The sequence below is a fragment of the Athalia rosae genome, chromosome 7 (assembly GCF_917208135.1).
Source record: "Athalia rosae chromosome 7, iyAthRosa1.1, whole genome shotgun sequence".
NCBI lineage: Eukaryota > Metazoa > Arthropoda > Insecta > Hymenoptera > Athaliidae > Athalia > Athalia rosae.
This window is the reverse complement of record NC_064032.1, coordinates 13,550,099-13,566,954: the sequence shown is the minus strand read 5'-3', so window position 1 is coordinate 13,566,954 and position 16,856 is coordinate 13,550,099. Positions and strand designations below refer to the sequence as shown.

The window sequence follows — 16,856 nt, the reverse complement described above, 5'->3', positions numbered from 1 at the left end:
ATACAAATATTTATAAATCTGATCCATGTTTTTTATTCTCATTTCATGATTTCGTTCGTTTTTTTTTTTTTAATAAAATCTTTCTTGCGGAATAAAAAAAAAAAAAAATAAGAGAACGTACTTAATTTAGTAAAATTATTACAAACGAAAAAAGAAACAAATCAGATAACGGCACTCGGATAAATTTTTAAATATTATTTGAATATACGCATATTTATATAGATCTCCGTCTTGATTATTTAAAAAATGTTGGCACTACGCGCACATATGTACAAGAATAAATGGACGCGCGCCGTTTATTATCTAATATACGAATAATATAGTTAGTGTTTTAATGAACTATATCTATTTTTTATATTAGCCTGTAGTCTTATTTTCTGATTATCAATTATTATTATTACTATTACTATTTTTCTTTCAAATTGTATCATTAATGTTGCTTCATATGACATGTTATAATTCGAATAATACAGCTACCGACATCAATTAAAACATCGCGATCGTTGCGTCGGCTTTTATTTTTAGTCATTCATGCGGTATGAAAAAAAAAAAAAAAGATACCCATAGTTACATTAGATATTGCATGTAGATGCAATTGATTTTTGTATCACCTGTCCCGGTGTATTACTCTGTAATATATAATACATAATTAATGTTCCATGTCCGATTGAACAATGCATAAAAATACATTTGTACGGATATAAAACAAATAACGTTCCATATAGTAAAAGAAAAAAAAAACTTAAAAATCTGTTTTTATTCAATCATGTACATGTGATCCCAATCACTCGAGCAACAATATTTTAATGACATGACAGACGCAAATTTGACGGTATAATAAATCATTAAAAATTCAAAAGACAGACCTGAACGGCAGATACTTTTTTCACGAAAAGAGTAGGAAGTTCGCGTTCGTGTATACTAGATTAGCTAGCGACCGAAAACCCAACGCTACCATTCGTTACTATTGTTATAACTTTTACGATATTTTCGGCGACAGATTACGCGCTGAAGGTCTATAGTCAGATCAGCGCTTAACTTAACTGCGGGTAGATTGTATCATTTTTTTGTGTACGAAACATATTGGATGGCATTGCGAAAATTGTTGTAATCATAGATACGCCAATATATCTATGATGCAATCTTCTTTGAGTATATATAATTATACGAATGACATAGCTAATCATCTTGGTCGGGGATTACCTTAGTAAATGAAACATCGCTGTACTTTACGGTGTAATTTGTCAATATGACAAAATCATGACTCAAACGCCATTATTGCCCGTCCTTAGCAGCCATTTTCATGGTGAGACAATCCGGAATCAAAATTTCATAAACTGGCTCAGCACCCTCAGCAACCCAGACGCTTCCATTTTGCGCTGATCTTATGATGAACATCATACCGTGCGCAACGCTTATTTCGAGCCTGTATTCGTGAAATAATAAAAAATGGAAAATAGAACATAACAAAGAAAACAGACGAGTTGAAAATTCTACGGTACAAACTTTGGAGAGGGAAGTTTGTTGATAGGATTAATTGAACCCGGCGTAGATTCCTCCAAGTTTGTTATTTCTTGATTTTTTCCCACGTCATCAGCAACGCCGGGACACAACGTCAAAATACGAACGCCGGTTTTTTCATAGTGATAAGGCATCTGAGAAAGAAAAATCGTGAGCAATCGGTAGAAAATTACATTTCAATGTACAGGCCACTGTTTTCACCAGTTTAAAAATGGCGGACCAGATTGATCCGGATCTGCCGTCAATTCAAACGAACGATACGATCATTTGAATATCGGCCATTTGGAAAAAAACATTTAAGTTCGTACATTATTAGTATTATTACGTTCTTACGGCAAAGGATCGGCTCAATCCTATGACGGCGTGTTTTGTTCCAACGTAAATGGGACAATGCGGAAACGGAGTTACACCGAAAATGGAGGCGACGTTAACAATCACGCCGCCCTTGCCTCCCTTGTCTTTTCCCATGTACTGCAGACCCAAAAGCGTTCCTCTGATTACCGCATTCTGAAAATCAGAAGGAAAAAACGAGAAAAAGAAATAGGATTAACAAATTTAGTTTGATGAGCTCAATCCGCTCTCGAAATACTGCAAATGGTGGCTGAATCAGTGCTGAATGATTATTTAACGAGAAGATTTATCTAAAAATTGAAAATTACGAAACAAATCTTTCAGTCACTTACTACGTTTACACTGATCATGAGCTCCCATTGATCATCGTCCATCAGAGCAGCGTTATTAATGACGATATCCAACGATCCGAATACTTCTACGGTATTTCTAAATCCAGCTTCAACAGAATCATGAAAAATATCACTTAATTGCAATGACCATTTTAACAAAGCCGCGGAGAATGATCGTGACTTTTTAACGACCTTCTAATTCCTGAGGTTTTGTGACATCGCAGGCGAAGAATTTTGCCCTTCCTTTTCCAAATTCTACGTTCAATCTCTCAGAGGCTCCTTCGCCATTGGAATTTTCACAATCCAATATGGCCACGTGCTAATTGAAATTTCACAGGTCACATGAATATCCTCCCGAGTAAGTACTGTACAATCCACATGGCTTTTTCCTCGCTAAATCGACGAGGGGGGAAAAACCAAAAAACAAATTTGAAGACTTACCGCAGCTCCATTTCGCAATAATTCTTTAGCGTATGCGAAACCCAATCCTTTCGCACCCCCAGTCAATAGTACGTTTTTACCTTTTATCTGCATTTCTGGATGTAAATTATCCACATTAAAAAATTACAACAAAATAAAAAAGTTATGTACAAAATCATGAATTATATACCGAACATTAGATTTGATCTTTGAATGATTTATGAAAACGACAAGCCTTTCGAACTCACCGAATTTTATATCTCTGAAATAATAAACGGGATATTTAGGAATCAAATTGGATATTTGTTCAAGCAGTTATTTGTTCGACAAAACGACCAATTCGACACGTCTCTGACGAATGTTTGAAATATAATGACGATATAATTCGCTTGTTCGTGCAAGCGAAGCATTGACCCTTAATATGCGTATCGTTCAAGACTAATGCTGCATAAGGTCATACAGCTGCGATAGCCTCACGTATAATATTTGTGCACATGGATACGTATGGCGTGAGCATGTAGACTACAATTTCAGCCGTAAGCATACGTTTTTGTTTTAATCACACTTTTAACATTCTCGAATGGGAGAGTAAACATGTGTAATAAAATTAATCGACTTATATCGCCAATTTAATATCAAGTCACAAAGTGAAAAATCGAGCGTATCGCGATGGGAAATATTCGTAGCTCAATTTACTCGACGGATTCGTGTTCCTGGGTTCAAAGTACGTTGAAAAAGTGTCCTGCAATCAATTTTTAAAATACTTCATTTTTTACTTAAAAATTAAAAATTTGATTGCACGCGAGACTTAACGTGTGGCCTAGTATGCGGTGTACCCGAAAGTTAGATTGTCTTCTATAAACAAATAATATTTTATTCATATCTCCAGCCGAAAGTACGGTCTTGCCGGCCGCATTCCGCTCTTGGGAACAGCAGCTTTTGCGGCCTGTTCGAACTAACGCACGCTCTGCCTGCTCTGTAATTTTATTCATCAATTATTATGGAACGTACTTTTGGCTGGAGATGAAGAAAAATATCATACGACACGAGGCCAGGAAATCCAACTTTCTGACCTTGGGTCGTAATATACTATTTGTACTCTCATGGGCGTTGATAGTTTCAGTTATTGCGATTGGGAGTTATTTTTTCGATTGCGCACATATACGAGTATTATATTGTAGTCACACATATTTCCAATGATTACATATTTCCTGCGGACTTGAATTATGTCGTGACAATAAAATTTAAAACCCAATTGTTCCTTTTATCATCATACTCGGAATACTCCTAAGCTGATGTGTAAAACCAATTTACAAGTAATATCCAGTCTAGGCAGAAGCTTTCATGGAGAAACGATCGGGAATCAAAACCTGGTAAGCAGGTTTCCCGTCTTCTACCACCCAAACGGTGCCGTTTGGAGCATTACGGATAATCTGCACCATTCCTTCAGCCACGCTGTCAGCCCTTGTGACAAAGAAAAAAAGAGATCGAAATATCCAACAATTATATGGATTGCTAATGAAAATCAGGTACGTGATATTTACTAACTTTTGGAAGGCATATGTTTTGATTTCAGCAACAACCGTTTCAACATCCAAAAGCTTCAGCGCACCATCAACCGCCCCGGCTACCAATGGCGTCTCCGTTATTCCCGGGCACATCACGATAACTCTGACACCAGTTTTTTCGTGACTCATCTGTTTGAGGGATAAAAGACAAATATGTCGTGACTGCATATAACAACTAGAGAACGTAATTTCAGATGGTCAGACTCACCGCAATGGATCTACTGAAACCGACTACGGCGTGTTTAGTTCCATCGTAAACTGGAAAACTGGCAACTGGATCGAGACCATAAATTGAAGCGATGTTCACGATGACACCACCTTTGTCTTTTCCCATGTATTTCAGACCCAGGAAAGTTCCGTGGACGAGGCCGTTCTGGAGAAAAATGATAATTATATGGATTTCAGAAATGTAAAAGTTGAAGGAATAAGTCTGTGTACATGATGTGGTAAAATGTTGCGACTTACAAAGTTGATATCAATCATCTTAGCCCATGCGGTTTCATTAACTATTCCAGCATTGTTAATTAATATGTCGAGACTACCGAACTTCTGAAGGGTTTTCGTGAACGCATCTAATCGATATGCAAATATAGAGTTAAAGTAACGATTTGATTCGTTTAATTAACGGACTAAAACTTATATGAATTCATAATCTGAACGCTAAACTATATTCATCGTCGAGTTACCTTCAAATTCGGCAGATTTAGTTACATCACCAGCGATAAAAAATGACTTGCTATCCCCGAACTCGGCGTTCAATTTCTCCACCGCTTCTTCTCCAGCTTTGGGTGATACGTCCAAGATTACCACGTGCTGAAACAATGGAGAATCATTCGAGTTTTCCAAATTTCCAAAATATTTCAGATTATTGAATTGTAACGGATATTCAAGACAGATTTATACCTTGACTGCGTTGCGTAGTAATTCTCTGGCATATGCAAACCCTATTCCGACCGCACCACCGGTCACCAAAGCGACTTTGTTCTGTAAGTCCATTTCTGAAAAATGTTCAATCTAATTTCAGTTAATGATTTAAAGTTGCAATTAAATTTGTACACTTATTACATAGAACAGGAATACCCGCTTGACATGCGGAGATAATATATTAAAATAAAACTAACTTGACGAAGAGGTTCTGAAAAAATCAAAGAAATCAAAACTTTGTCGATGCCGTTCCTTGAGACCTGAAGCGCGTTTTATAGAAGAATGTGCATATGTGAAGTATATAAGTATATGATATCTACACCTACACTTAGCGTATCTACTCCGCTATCTACTCTCAATGATGTGATCTCGAGTGCAGAACTATTATTCTTTTTTTTCTTTGATGGCTGCTTTCTCGTTGAGTGATTGGCTGCTATTTGAAATCGTATTTTGTTATTTATAACTAAATTATAGACGGTTTAACGTAGCCGCTCCACTGAATTGAATTTTTATTTCAGTGTACGTGGGCGAATGGTTGACTAGCAATTCTATTACGTCTACATGATGGTTGGCTGAAGCCCCCAGTTAGATTAAAATTGAATGGAAATGTGACGTTCACGTGAACCGATCATAGCTTGTTTTCGAACAATGAATTCTCCCCTCCGATGAATCGATATCAGCGTGTTATCGCTGTAGCAAAAAGGGTATTTGGTAAGAGAGATACGTCAATGTTATGACTTTATAACAAGCAGAATATGTCCTAAAAGGAAATTTTGTACCCGGCAAACAAATGTATTTATATTTATCTCCGGATGAGCCATTGGGGTTACGAATTTTTTTCATTCTTCCGAATCGTTCGCCGAAACGCCGTTGTATTGTTGATCGGAGGGTAAAGTTTAGTCCTACGATTATGTTCATTAAATTGTTTTACACACATGACGCATCTGCATTCCTACAAAACAATTTACATTCAAAACCACTACGAACGTCGATGTCGCATCTTTTAATTATGTCGTTGTATCGACCACTTGTGCGACCACATCGTACTATCGAACTTCGATAGAAAACAAAAACAGTTTCGTGCTCAACAATGATGCAGATTTGTGGTAGTAAACGTTGATGCTAATTACGTTCGTTTTTAGGAAGAAAACAATTTTATTTCTATCCCATAAACCAACTCTGATCAAACTGGTAAGGTTCTGTTCAAATTCCGACTGAAACTATCGCAAAAATTAGTATTGATCTCGCAAATTTAGGTTACCTTCATTCGGAGTACTAATATTTATTCTACTGTGGAAATCAATCAACGATCAAACTCTCAAATCTTACCAATTCTTGAATTTAAGTGACATATCTTCGTTTCAGACTGTACTCAAATAATGAACTCGACTACCCTTTCATCATCTACCTTAGTATCTTCGAGCCAAAGCGAATCACAAGATCTAGATGGTACGTCAAGCAACTCGGCAACGTGCAAAATACTGAGCCAAATAAAGTCTGACCTTGACGTACAGAAACAACAGAAAAAACTTGCCAAAGATTTACACCTTAAACGAGTACAATCGCTTCGAAAAGAAATTGATTATTTAAAATCTACGGAGTGGAGATATCACCGTCCTGCGGAAAGGTATGAGAATAAATCGATAGATTTATATTCATATTTTTGATGAAATTCAAATTTAATTACAGAAATTGAATAAAAATGGTTTCATTAATATACAATGCACTCAAACGAGTGCTAACATTCTCTCAAGAACCAGAACCTGATTTAGCCGATGTCATACAACAATTAGAGAATGAACAAGAACAAAGTTTAGATGCGTGCTTAGAGCAGGAATTGAATGAAGATTTGGAGGGATGTTTTCATAAAACTGGAACAATAACACAGATTGAATCAGACTACCTTGTAGTAGATGAAAAGTACGTCTGTGAAAAATCAAGAATAAATCAAGTGAACGGCAATATCAAAATTGGAGCTAAAATCTATTATTTAGGTTTCCGACGCTCTAAAAACGATGAAATAAAAGTAGTCAAAATTCTGTCAGTTAACACTGACGACTGGAACAATGAAGGTACCACTTGCGACAAAAAGGTTGTAAGATCAGATACATTGAGTCGAGTTATTGTGGGCAAAGTGATAAAAAGGGAACTACGAATGGTTTATGTCGAACCTAATCAAATTACCTTCAGCTTAGACGAAGTCACCTCAGAGTTCATTCCCGTAATTGGAGACTGGTTAAAAATTGAATCTGTGGTCCAAGTCGATGATAACTTTGTAGATTATAGCGGTGAAATACTCCACGTTGATAGGATCTTTCCACTTAGATCAAAAATCTTTACTGGAGTTGTTACCGTCTATAATATAAATTCTGGGATTGGTACGATAAACAATAATGTAGCCTTTAACAAAATAGACTGTGAGCCTGGTTACATTCCGTTTGTTGGAGATAGGGTTATTACGGATTGTATAGAAAGTGATCAAGGTAAAAATACTTGGAGGTCATTGTCCATTGTTCCGATAGTTCAGCAGGTAATAAAAAAAACTTTTATTTCATCAATTAAAAAGTAATCGATTAATTTTTGATACCTCTTACTTTTGGATTCAGGCGGGAAAACAGCCAATTCTCAACACTCAGGTGTCAGCTTGTGATGATAGCGACCAACGAGGAATTCTAAAGGAAGAAAAATACGGAGTAATGATAACCAGCAATTTGACTTATGATTTACAACTGCTTGAAAAGCGAGATATCATTGTGGAGATAAAAAATAATGGGCAGCATAAACAGACTATAACAAATGGATTATTTTTGTCAAAGAAATCAATGTCGCAGCTAATTTTGGTGTATCCGAACATCAATAGTACCATAGAACTGAACCCCTCCGAATCTATCAGCTATACATTCAGGTGCCATGCTAAATTTATCGGTTATTCGGAAGAGGCGTTTCTCTTTGTTTTCAAACACTTCAGAGTTCGCCGTATGTTTCGTTTTAACGTTTCTCTGAAGAATTCCTCGAGGCATGAGATAAAAACCGATCAAAGTGTAAAAGTAAACAAATTGTACAAGCAAACTGATAAAGAAAATTCAAAGTATGTGGTAGGTGTTAGACCCAGTTTGCCACCAAGATTCATTGCAGTTAGGCCTGGTATTTTCAATATTCCCCAACGATTGTGGGACGTTGTACTACGTTTGCAAAATGAGAAAAAACCTCTAATGGAGAGTGTTATGGCTTTAGAGGAGATGGAGCCGCTGTTGTCCAGTAAGCTGAACTTCAAGAATTTTAAAGATCGCTTTCACATGCTATTGTACCTGGAAAGTATCGGCGACTCCATAGAAATGCAGCGCTATGATATGAGTGGGGTGTTCATGCGACCCACCAAAGAATTTCTTGCTCTCAAAGTACCAGGGCTTGCAGAAAAACGACCATCGCTCGTGGTCGGTGATAAAGCAATTATCTCCTTCAACTGGGACGACAGCCAGGGTAAGCAGAGGCCGAATACTGAAATACTTCTAATTTTCTATTCAGTTGGTAATGTTTCTTAAGATACCCTCTGAATGTGAAGAATGATTTGGAATTAATTCCGTACAGGTAATTTAATATACGAAGGATTTGTACACCAAGTGAAGAGTTCGGAAGTGCTCCTAAAGTTCAATCCTGCGTTCCATGAAAAATATAACGGTGCACGGTGCGAAGTTACCTTCAAATGCTCCCTAACACCATCGAATCGTTGCCACACCGCCGTTAATCTGTCTATTCTTCACTTGGGTCCAGAATTCTTATTTCCATCTAAAATTGTACCAAAAGCACCGCAGTTAGACTTATTAGAGTTAGACAGCGAAAGGGAAGGAGGTCAGAGCAACAATGTATTCATGGAAAAAAATGTTACGGCGGGAACCCCGAAAAATTCGGACTTGGAAGAATGTGCCTTACAGTTGAAAAAACGCAAATTAGTGTGGTTCAACAAAAAGTTGAATCGCTATCAGAAAGAAGCTGTTCGAAACATATTGCAAGCCAAAGCACGCCCGTTACCTTATGTAATATTTGGCCCTCCGGGTACAGGAAAAACAATAACTCTCTGCGAGACAATATTGCAAACATTTAAGATCATTCCTGAAAGTAGGCTGTTGGTTGCAACACCTTCAAACAGCTCTGCGAATCTCATAACCGAAAGATTATTGGATAGCGGGGTACTGAAGCCTGGTGATTTGGTGCGTCTCGTTGGCTTTCACTGCATAGTAGATAATTCAATCCCAGAAAAACTCCTCCCATACTGCGCAGTGGGTGACATAAGCAGGGAAGGAACATCAATTCATTCCCAAAGTCAAGGCGATGGCATAAAACTAGGTTGCAGTACCAGCGTACTGGGTCGTCATAGAATCACAGTAGGCACTTGTATATCCTTAGGGATATTGTACAACATGGGTTTTCCCCGTGGGCACTTTTCTCACGTATTTGTCGACGAAGCAGGACAAGCAACTGAACCAGAAATTTTAATACCCTTGAATTTCATACACTCCGATCATGGACAAGTCATTCTAGCCGGAGATCCGATGCAACTTGGACCTGTCGTTAGGAGTAGATACGCAGATCATTTTGGACTTGGTTTGTCCTTTCTTTCTAGATTGCTCCAAAGATTTCCTTATCAAAAAGACACGCAGGGGTTTGAATGGGGATATGATCCCAGGCTAGTTACAAAACTGAGAATGAACTATAGAAGCTTACCGGAAATACTTCATCTGCCTAATTTGCTGTTCTATGACTCCGAACTTGAACCGCAGGTAATTCAAAGTTGTAAATTGATGAAAAGTAAATCGAATTGTCATTTTTTTCAACTAAGAAACGAACTCATATTTTTAGATCACAAGACAAGGAAAAGAAGGTGATCTGCTCAATTTAGTTGCAAGCGATTTGCCTGAAAGGTCAACTTGTCCTCCGGCGATAGTGTTTCATGGAGTGCTGGGCCAGAATTATCAGGATCCAGATAGCCCAAGTTGGTATAATCCTGAAGAAGCAGCTCAGGTGTATTTTTATGTACTTAAACTGCAAAGCCACGGTGTTCAATCCGAAGACATCGGAATCATAGCCCCCTACACGAAACAGGTTGAAAAATTTTACACTGAATGAATTACAAAGTATACGATGAATGGATACCAAATCTAATTTTTATTCCAAAGGTTCATCAAATTCGCGATTTACTGTCAGAAATGGATATGACTTTACCAAAAATTGGCAGCGTTGAAGAGTTTCAAGGTCAAGAGCGAAATGTGATAATTTTATCTACAGTGAGATCGATAAGTGATCTTGTTCAAGAGGACGTGAAGCGTTGTCTAGGATTTATTTCTTTACCTCGTCGATTGAACGTTGCCATTACCAGAGCTCGCGCACTTTTAATTATCCTCGGAAATCCATACTTACTTTCACAAGATCTTTACTGGAGCACGGTAATCTCCTACTGTGTTCAACAGAACTCCTATACTGGCTGTGATTTTCTCTCATCATCCTCAGATGCGGAGTAAAAATTTAACTCAAAATTATTATCAATTAATTATGATGAATTTTCATATGACGTTGGAAAAAATAATGTTCCTTAATTAGCGAATAGATCCTGTGTTTTGCTAACTTCAATCCAGAATCCAGAACCCTTTTGCAACTTTCATCAAAACGTGTCTGCATATGATATAGTTATAGTAAAAAAACACTTGTTAAAAACTAGATCACTTAGAAACATATTTGTTTTTTTATCTCTGAAAAGAAGTGAATGTTTATATTTTGAGTAGAATAATAAAACTTTGCCAAATATCTCGGACTTTTAATTGCTCTTGTGTGATGATCTAACTAAATTTGAATTCAGCTCAAAGGCCACCCAACTTAGAATAAGTTGGTAAGAATTAATCAAGCAGATCATGGAGGATATATCAACGATACAACGGTGATTGGATGTCAGAATTATATAAATTTGTTTATTACGTGTTGTTCTTATATCAAAGATGTTTCGACGCGACATTTTCATGAAACTGTATAGAAGCCTGATATTTTCAATAGAAAATGCAGCAACCACTGACAACATCATGCTTCAACATTCGATACTTTTCTGTACGGTGTCTTCTGAGTGTAAAGTTTTTTTTTTAGAAAATGATGGAATTTACGGAAGTCTTCGTAGCTGTAACAAAACGTACGATGTGCGAAAGCATAAAAAAAAATGATCGATCGATGAAAGAATAATACCGACCTTTATTAGTTCCACACTATACTGACTGAATCCTGATTTTTGGCCTTTAGTTTACGCTCAATCAAATTCTCCAGTGCTTCGCTCCGCACGCTCAATGTTTCGATCTTTTCAACTAGCTGTTGATAGGGTGACGCTGGCTGCCCGCCCATCACTACGTGTCCTAGCTTACTGTCGATCTTGGCATCCAATCTCGCATTACGAATTAGATTGACAATCCAACATTCGGCAACATCTGCTTTCATGTTAAGCTTTTCCGCTAGCATGCTGGAAGAAAAAATGGATCATGAAGTTATACTCTGATGGTCAATACTTAAAAAATGTTCGAATTGTGGTACTAATCAGCTATCAAATTTCAGAGATGAAAATTTCAAGGTTATATTTACTCAATACTGATGCACTGGTGAATCCGACAGAAGGTTTCGAAAATCATGAGCCTAGCATTCTCAACAAACTCGTTTAACAAGGCGTTAAGGAAGAAATCATTATAGACAACTGTTTGACACTCTTGAAGTTTCTGACGAGCTCCGTCAAAATCAAAATTGACGTACAAATGCTCCAAGAACTCAGTAATTGGATCCCGGTATGTGTAGGATTCCTAAAGATATGAAAATACAGTTACAAACGATGGATAAACTTATGCACTCACATTTTCTGCGACTGATGTATGGAAAAATTACCTGTTGAATAACTTTCACGAGATCCTTCAGTGTGGAACGTCTGGATCGATTAATGATGACGGCTGTTGTCAAGTAGCGAAGGATGTGGGGACACATTGTCTGGATTGCGTTCAAGTAACTGACAGAGAATCAGCTTTGTTAATGATGAAACAATAATTGAGTAAGTTGGAACACATTTTCTAGAGAACTTACTGAGGCCTGTATAAGAAAATCTCGATGATCAGATCCCTACCCTTAACATGATTAAAGAAAACAAATAGACTCCAGTGAATAAGCCAAGTACGTTGTTGAAGAACCTGCAACGAGTTGCCGATAGCATTGCTATCAATGTACTCTCGAAGCTTGTTCACATCTTCTAAGGCAGTGTCCCAGTTTCGGACCAAAATTTCCGAAGCTAATTTTCCCCAGAGGACGTTCAAGTAATTCTGGATAGTATAGGAACGAAAATCATCAGCAAGGCTCAGGATCACAAGGAATCCAAACTGGTGATTGCAAGACTTTTTAAGAATGTATGTGTCAACATTACCTTGTCCGTTGGTGGCATCACCAGCATGTAGAAATATAAATAGGATGTAGAAACAGCATAGGTACCGCACTCGTAACGATACTTCGCAAGCTTGACCAAACTTTCCATCATTTCTACTTTGAACTGCAAGCATAAGGTAATTTACAGCCCTCAAAAAGTTAGGCTACTGTAATCATGTCTTGACAACTCAAGAACTTCATCTTACATCTGATTCTTTTGTGAGAAAGTTTATGAGGGCTTTAGAGTCCCGCATCTTCTCCATTGTTTCCATGGTGTCATCATCGTTCGTCAGCTTTAGAATAACTGATACATTGTTTTCTAAATCACCGAGTTCTTGCAATACGCGATTACGTCGCTCGATCAGTTCCTTTGAATAGATTAGCCAATACACATTCAAACTAGTTTTATAGAAAAAAAACTTTTGGAGTTTAAAACAAAACTGGATGGTTGAAACATCGCAAACATTCCTAATGATCCAAGACATCAGAAGGTTAAATTCCATCAATGAATTTCAATTAAATCATTGTGACTCACCTCCGGGACTTCGAATTTGGGGTAAAGTTGTTTCCTGATGTCGATAGCGTAATCGATCATATTAGTTTTGCTGAGTATGTCCAACTCAGCTTGAAGGAGTTCATTTTCATTGTAAATCTGGGATACCGATGAACATATTTTTTAGTTATAACCTCGAAATATCCACGCTCAACTGTCGGCAAGAGTAAAACTAAGTAGTGAGATACTTACCTTCTTCGCAGAGAGAAACTCCAGAAGTGGAAACACCAAATGCCTGTCCAAGTATTGCCCGATGCGAGCCGTCAAGTCAAATTCTGCCATTATTAGTCCAATAAATTGGTAAGAATTCCAACTGAACACTGGAGAATAGGGAAAGGCCTACTGGGGGTTAAAGCCATCGGCCGTACGAGAAAAAACACGAACCACCGAAGGTGAACAGAAACTCGAAACAATATTGACGAGCTGCTCACCGTGCCATATACGACGACACCGTGAAGTACTATTCGCGCCACAAAACGCGCGTACAATTATTTCAAATTCTTGATGAAACCGTTGACTGATGATTGGTAAACGGTAATCATCAGTCAACGCATGTAATGAGTTTTTACACAAGTTTTATCCAAAGACTATCCAAAGATCTTCATGAACATGATTATCATATTTTTTACAATTCTGGAATTAAAAATACATCATAATTATATAAAATCACCGAAATTACTGTCCAGAATAGCAATTTATTTTTCAACCAAGAAAAATAAATCTTTGTTGCGTTATTGGGAGAGTGTCGGGCTCTGGAGGTGGGCTAATGGTGCGTTTTGGAGAAATGTACATTTGCCCAGGGAATTCCAAACGACATTTTTCTACAGCAGATCGCCACCCAATGATACCAATACTGGTCTTTGGAATAGGCGGTGATGGCTCCAGATTAACGAAAAAATGCTTGACTTGTGATTCAGCGTCCACCTTCCGTCGTTTGAACCTTTCTATTGGTATTCCAGCCTTAGCAGATTCCTCAGCTAATATCTGAATTAAAATAAAAAATATAAATCTCTGTATTGTACTTTACACGATTCCATTCATATAATACGTACGTATACGTACGTACATTACACGACTTATGACAATTCAATTTGTTTATCAAAAGATAGAAGTCAATTCATCAACAAATCCACTAAAATAGGCAGGTATTTACTTTTTGGAAAGCTGTCCCTTTTAAGTAACCGTACTTTTCTTCCCACATACTCAGTGATTTGCGTTCATGGTGGATCACTTCTTTTCTGTAAATAGAATTACATTCAACATTGCCTATTGTCAAATGTGATTATTAACAATACCACTTTAGATATCGAAGAATAATTTTCACTTTATGCCATCCAGTACGGTTGGCCTTTTTGATGCATCTCCGATATCTTTGATGTATAAGGCTTTGCTCGCAGTATCCTTCTTTTCATTTTTAGTACTACTCGCTTTGATATTGTCTGTCTTCGATTGTTCCTTGGTTTCCTTTGTAATAGAAGAGGCGCTCATGCTAAGCAACAATATAATGATTCAGAAAGCAAAATAAACGACCTGGATAGTGTCCTGCGACGAAAAATATACAACCACCATCGGAAATGGTTGTGATCGAGTTGTTAGGTCAATAATTTCAGTGTCGTGCGTGAATCACGTGAACGCGTAAAAACGCACCATTTTCAACTTCGAACTGGAGAATTATTTGCCCGCTGTTCGCCAATTTGTAGTTGATAACTCGGAAATCGCTGATATCGCCAGACGGCTAGAGAGCGAGTGGGATTAAAAAGGTCACAATGTAACCACAGATGCAAACTACTTGTAAAATACAATATGACAATTAACATGACATGTAGAAATTGGATAGGAATTAGTTAATGTGTAGCTGCACTGTAGTCCACAGTTCATTCCATTCTACAAGTAGTCTGCGTCGTCACATTGTCGGCGCCGTTGATTGAAGTCCGTGCACGTGCCGCACGCTGTCTGTGACCGGATTGAGATCCGTACAATAAAGTTCACCGAACCTCGACTTCCAAAAACAGAATAAAAACAGAACAACACGAAGTAACAATCATCGAAACAAGGTAATTCAGAAACGAGATAGACCAGTGGATAGACTTCATCGGGGATTACGTTTTTTTGTACTCGCTGTGCCGGTCCATAGACTTCAATAATTCAAATAATAATTATTTACAAGTGTCGTCACACTTGGACTTTTTCATTAGAACGTCTATCGTAGAATTCTTCATTTTTTTCGGATAATCGCAGAAAATTTTAATTTAACTTGTATATTCCTACCTAATTATTTTATCAAATAAAAGCTGAAAATGAGCCGGCTGGTCTACCGTAAAAATATCTAGGAAATTTTATCACTTCAGTGAAGGTCAGCTAACGTGAGATTAGCGATAACTGACGGTATCAATTCGCATAAGCTTTTATGGTAACTTGTTCCAAAGCTAATGACTTCGATGTTCTTTTCATTTTCAGATGCCAGAAATCACAGAAGTTTCAAGTAACAAGATATTCGGTGGATGGCAGAAGGTGTATTCACACGAAAGGTGTGACCTTCAGATATTATGATAGAAGTCTCTCAATTGCATTTTTATTGATATACCCCATATGGTCTAATCCACTGTTCAATCTTCCAGCGTTGAGTTGAAATGTAAAATGAACTTTGCAATCTTCCTGCCACCACAATCCGAGGAGGGACCAGTTCCAGTGATCTATTGGCTATCAGGTTTAACTTGTACAGAGGCTAATTTCATCGAAAAGGCAGGATCACAAAAGTACGCGGCTGAACATGGCTTGATTATCGTAGCACCCGATACAAGTCCTCGTGGTTTAAAAATTTCTGGAGAAGATGACGACTGGGACTTTGGCACTGGCGCTGGATTTTACGTTGACGCTACAAATGACCCATGGAAAACAAATTATAGAATGTATTCCTATGTTACAAAGGAATTACCTGCATTAATCAATGAAAAATTTCCCACTATTGCTGACCGACAGTCCATAATGGGGCACAGGTAACCGAATACAGGAATAGAAAATATTGTACACAAAGATGTCTTTTGCTTAATATTTTCCATCTCAAAAATCGTTCACATAATTAAATTTCCTTGCAGTATGGGTGGTCACGGAGCATTGATTTGTGCTTTGAAGAATCCTGGCAAATATAGATCAGTATCAGCATTTGCCCCTATTTGTAATCCTACACAATGCGCATGGGGAAAGAAGGCTTTTGGTGGATATTTAGGTGGAGCTGAGGGAGATATTAGATGGAATGAGTGGGACGCTACTGAGCTAGTAAAAAAGTCTAACGGAGTTCCATTCGAAATTTTAATCGATCAGGTGATATTCTTAAACCTGTCAAAGTCTATGATTAGATATTTGTTTAGAATATGTGAATCTTCTTAATGAAATTTAGATAAATGTGAAGAAAATATTTTGAACACTGCTTCAGGGTAAGAGTGATACGTTTCTGGCAGCTCAATTGCTTCCTGAAAATTTGGTAGCGGCGGCAAAGGATTCCAGAGTGCCCTTGATTTATCGCTTGCAAGAAGGCTACGGACACAGTTATTATTTTATTGCAACATTTATAGAATATCATATCAAACATCATGTCAAATACCTCAAAGCTTGATCCGATAAAGTTCAAGCCAAATCTCCAGAAAAAATTATTTCCTACAAAAATGAAAGTCTTCGATGAAACACGCTTGATATTTTCTGCTGAATAAAAATGTTGATGAAAGCAATAAAACAAGGTTCTAAAATTAAAAACACCTA

At 37.5% G+C, this 16,856-nt stretch overlaps 5 protein-coding genes across 7 annotated transcripts; 2 read left to right on the top strand and 3 right to left on the bottom strand.

The window, feature by feature from the left end:
- Positions 1-527: 527 nt before the first annotated feature.
- On the bottom strand, positions 528-5,383 carry LOC112695028 (peroxisomal hydratase-dehydrogenase-epimerase-like). The gene is made up of 14 exons (XM_025747033.2): positions 5,314-5,383; positions 5,096-5,190; positions 4,879-5,005; positions 4,658-4,764; positions 4,401-4,565; positions 4,173-4,321; positions 3,955-4,088; positions 2,873-2,938; positions 2,646-2,740; positions 2,397-2,523; positions 2,205-2,311; positions 1,855-2,028; positions 1,507-1,655; positions 528-1,426 (listed from the first exon to the last, which is right to left on the bottom strand). Exons 2-14 carry the CDS (start codon positions 5,186-5,188, stop codon positions 1,276-1,278), a joined length of 1,644 nt encoding a protein of 547 aa, XP_025602818.2. The 5' UTR covers positions 5,189-5,190; positions 5,314-5,383; the 3' UTR covers positions 528-1,275.
- A 1,218-nt stretch (positions 5,384-6,601) lies between these two features.
- LOC105688104 (probable RNA helicase armi) lies at positions 6,602-10,915 on the top strand. Its single transcript, XM_025747032.2, has 6 exons — positions 6,602-6,743; positions 6,806-7,646; positions 7,723-8,596; positions 8,705-9,894; positions 9,974-10,216; positions 10,291-10,915. The coding sequence occupies exons 2-6, from the start codon at positions 6,819-6,821 to the stop codon at positions 10,630-10,632; spliced, it is 3,477 nt and encodes a 1,158-aa protein (XP_025602817.2). The 5' UTR covers positions 6,602-6,743; positions 6,806-6,818; the 3' UTR covers positions 10,633-10,915.
- A 134-nt stretch (positions 10,916-11,049) lies between these two features.
- On the bottom strand, positions 11,050-13,472 carry LOC105688105 (eukaryotic translation initiation factor 3 subunit E). The gene is made up of 9 exons (XM_012404157.3): positions 13,293-13,472; positions 13,083-13,199; positions 12,754-12,915; positions 12,549-12,671; positions 12,215-12,447; positions 12,023-12,140; positions 11,729-11,940; positions 11,346-11,609; positions 11,050-11,276 (listed from the first exon to the last, which is right to left on the bottom strand). Exons 1-8 carry the CDS (start codon positions 13,380-13,382, stop codon positions 11,351-11,353), a joined length of 1,314 nt encoding a protein of 437 aa, XP_012259580.1. The 5' UTR covers positions 13,383-13,472; the 3' UTR covers positions 11,050-11,276; positions 11,346-11,350.
- A 124-nt stretch (positions 13,473-13,596) lies between these two features.
- LOC105687943 lies at positions 13,597-14,889 on the bottom strand. Of its 2 annotated transcripts, XM_048658622.1 has the most exons (4): positions 14,748-14,889; positions 14,425-14,589; positions 14,254-14,338; positions 13,597-14,084 (listed from the first exon to the last, which is right to left on the bottom strand). In XM_048658622.1, the coding sequence occupies exons 2-4, from the start codon at positions 14,586-14,588 to the stop codon at positions 13,803-13,805; spliced, it is 531 nt and encodes a 176-aa protein (XP_048514579.1). In that variant the 5' UTR covers position 14,589; positions 14,748-14,889; the 3' UTR covers positions 13,597-13,802. The 2 variants fall into 2 exon arrangements, with proteins under 2 accessions (XP_048514579.1, XP_012259345.2); XM_012403922.3 differs by lacking the exon at positions 14,748-14,889 and having other exon boundaries at positions 14,425-14,734.
- A 114-nt stretch (positions 14,890-15,003) lies between these two features.
- LOC105688044 (S-formylglutathione hydrolase) lies at positions 15,004-16,850 on the top strand. Of its 2 annotated transcripts, none has more exons than XM_012404066.3 (5): positions 15,004-15,154; positions 15,558-15,628; positions 15,719-16,096; positions 16,196-16,421; positions 16,534-16,850. In XM_012404066.3, the coding sequence occupies exons 2-5, from the start codon at positions 15,558-15,560 to the stop codon at positions 16,711-16,713; spliced, it is 855 nt and encodes a 284-aa protein (XP_012259489.2). In that variant the 5' UTR covers positions 15,004-15,154; the 3' UTR covers positions 16,714-16,850. The 2 variants fall into 2 exon arrangements, with proteins under 2 accessions (XP_012259489.2, XP_020709216.2); XM_020853557.2 differs by lacking the exon at positions 15,004-15,154 and adding an exon at positions 15,304-15,453.
- Positions 16,851-16,856: the final 6 nt, after the last annotated feature.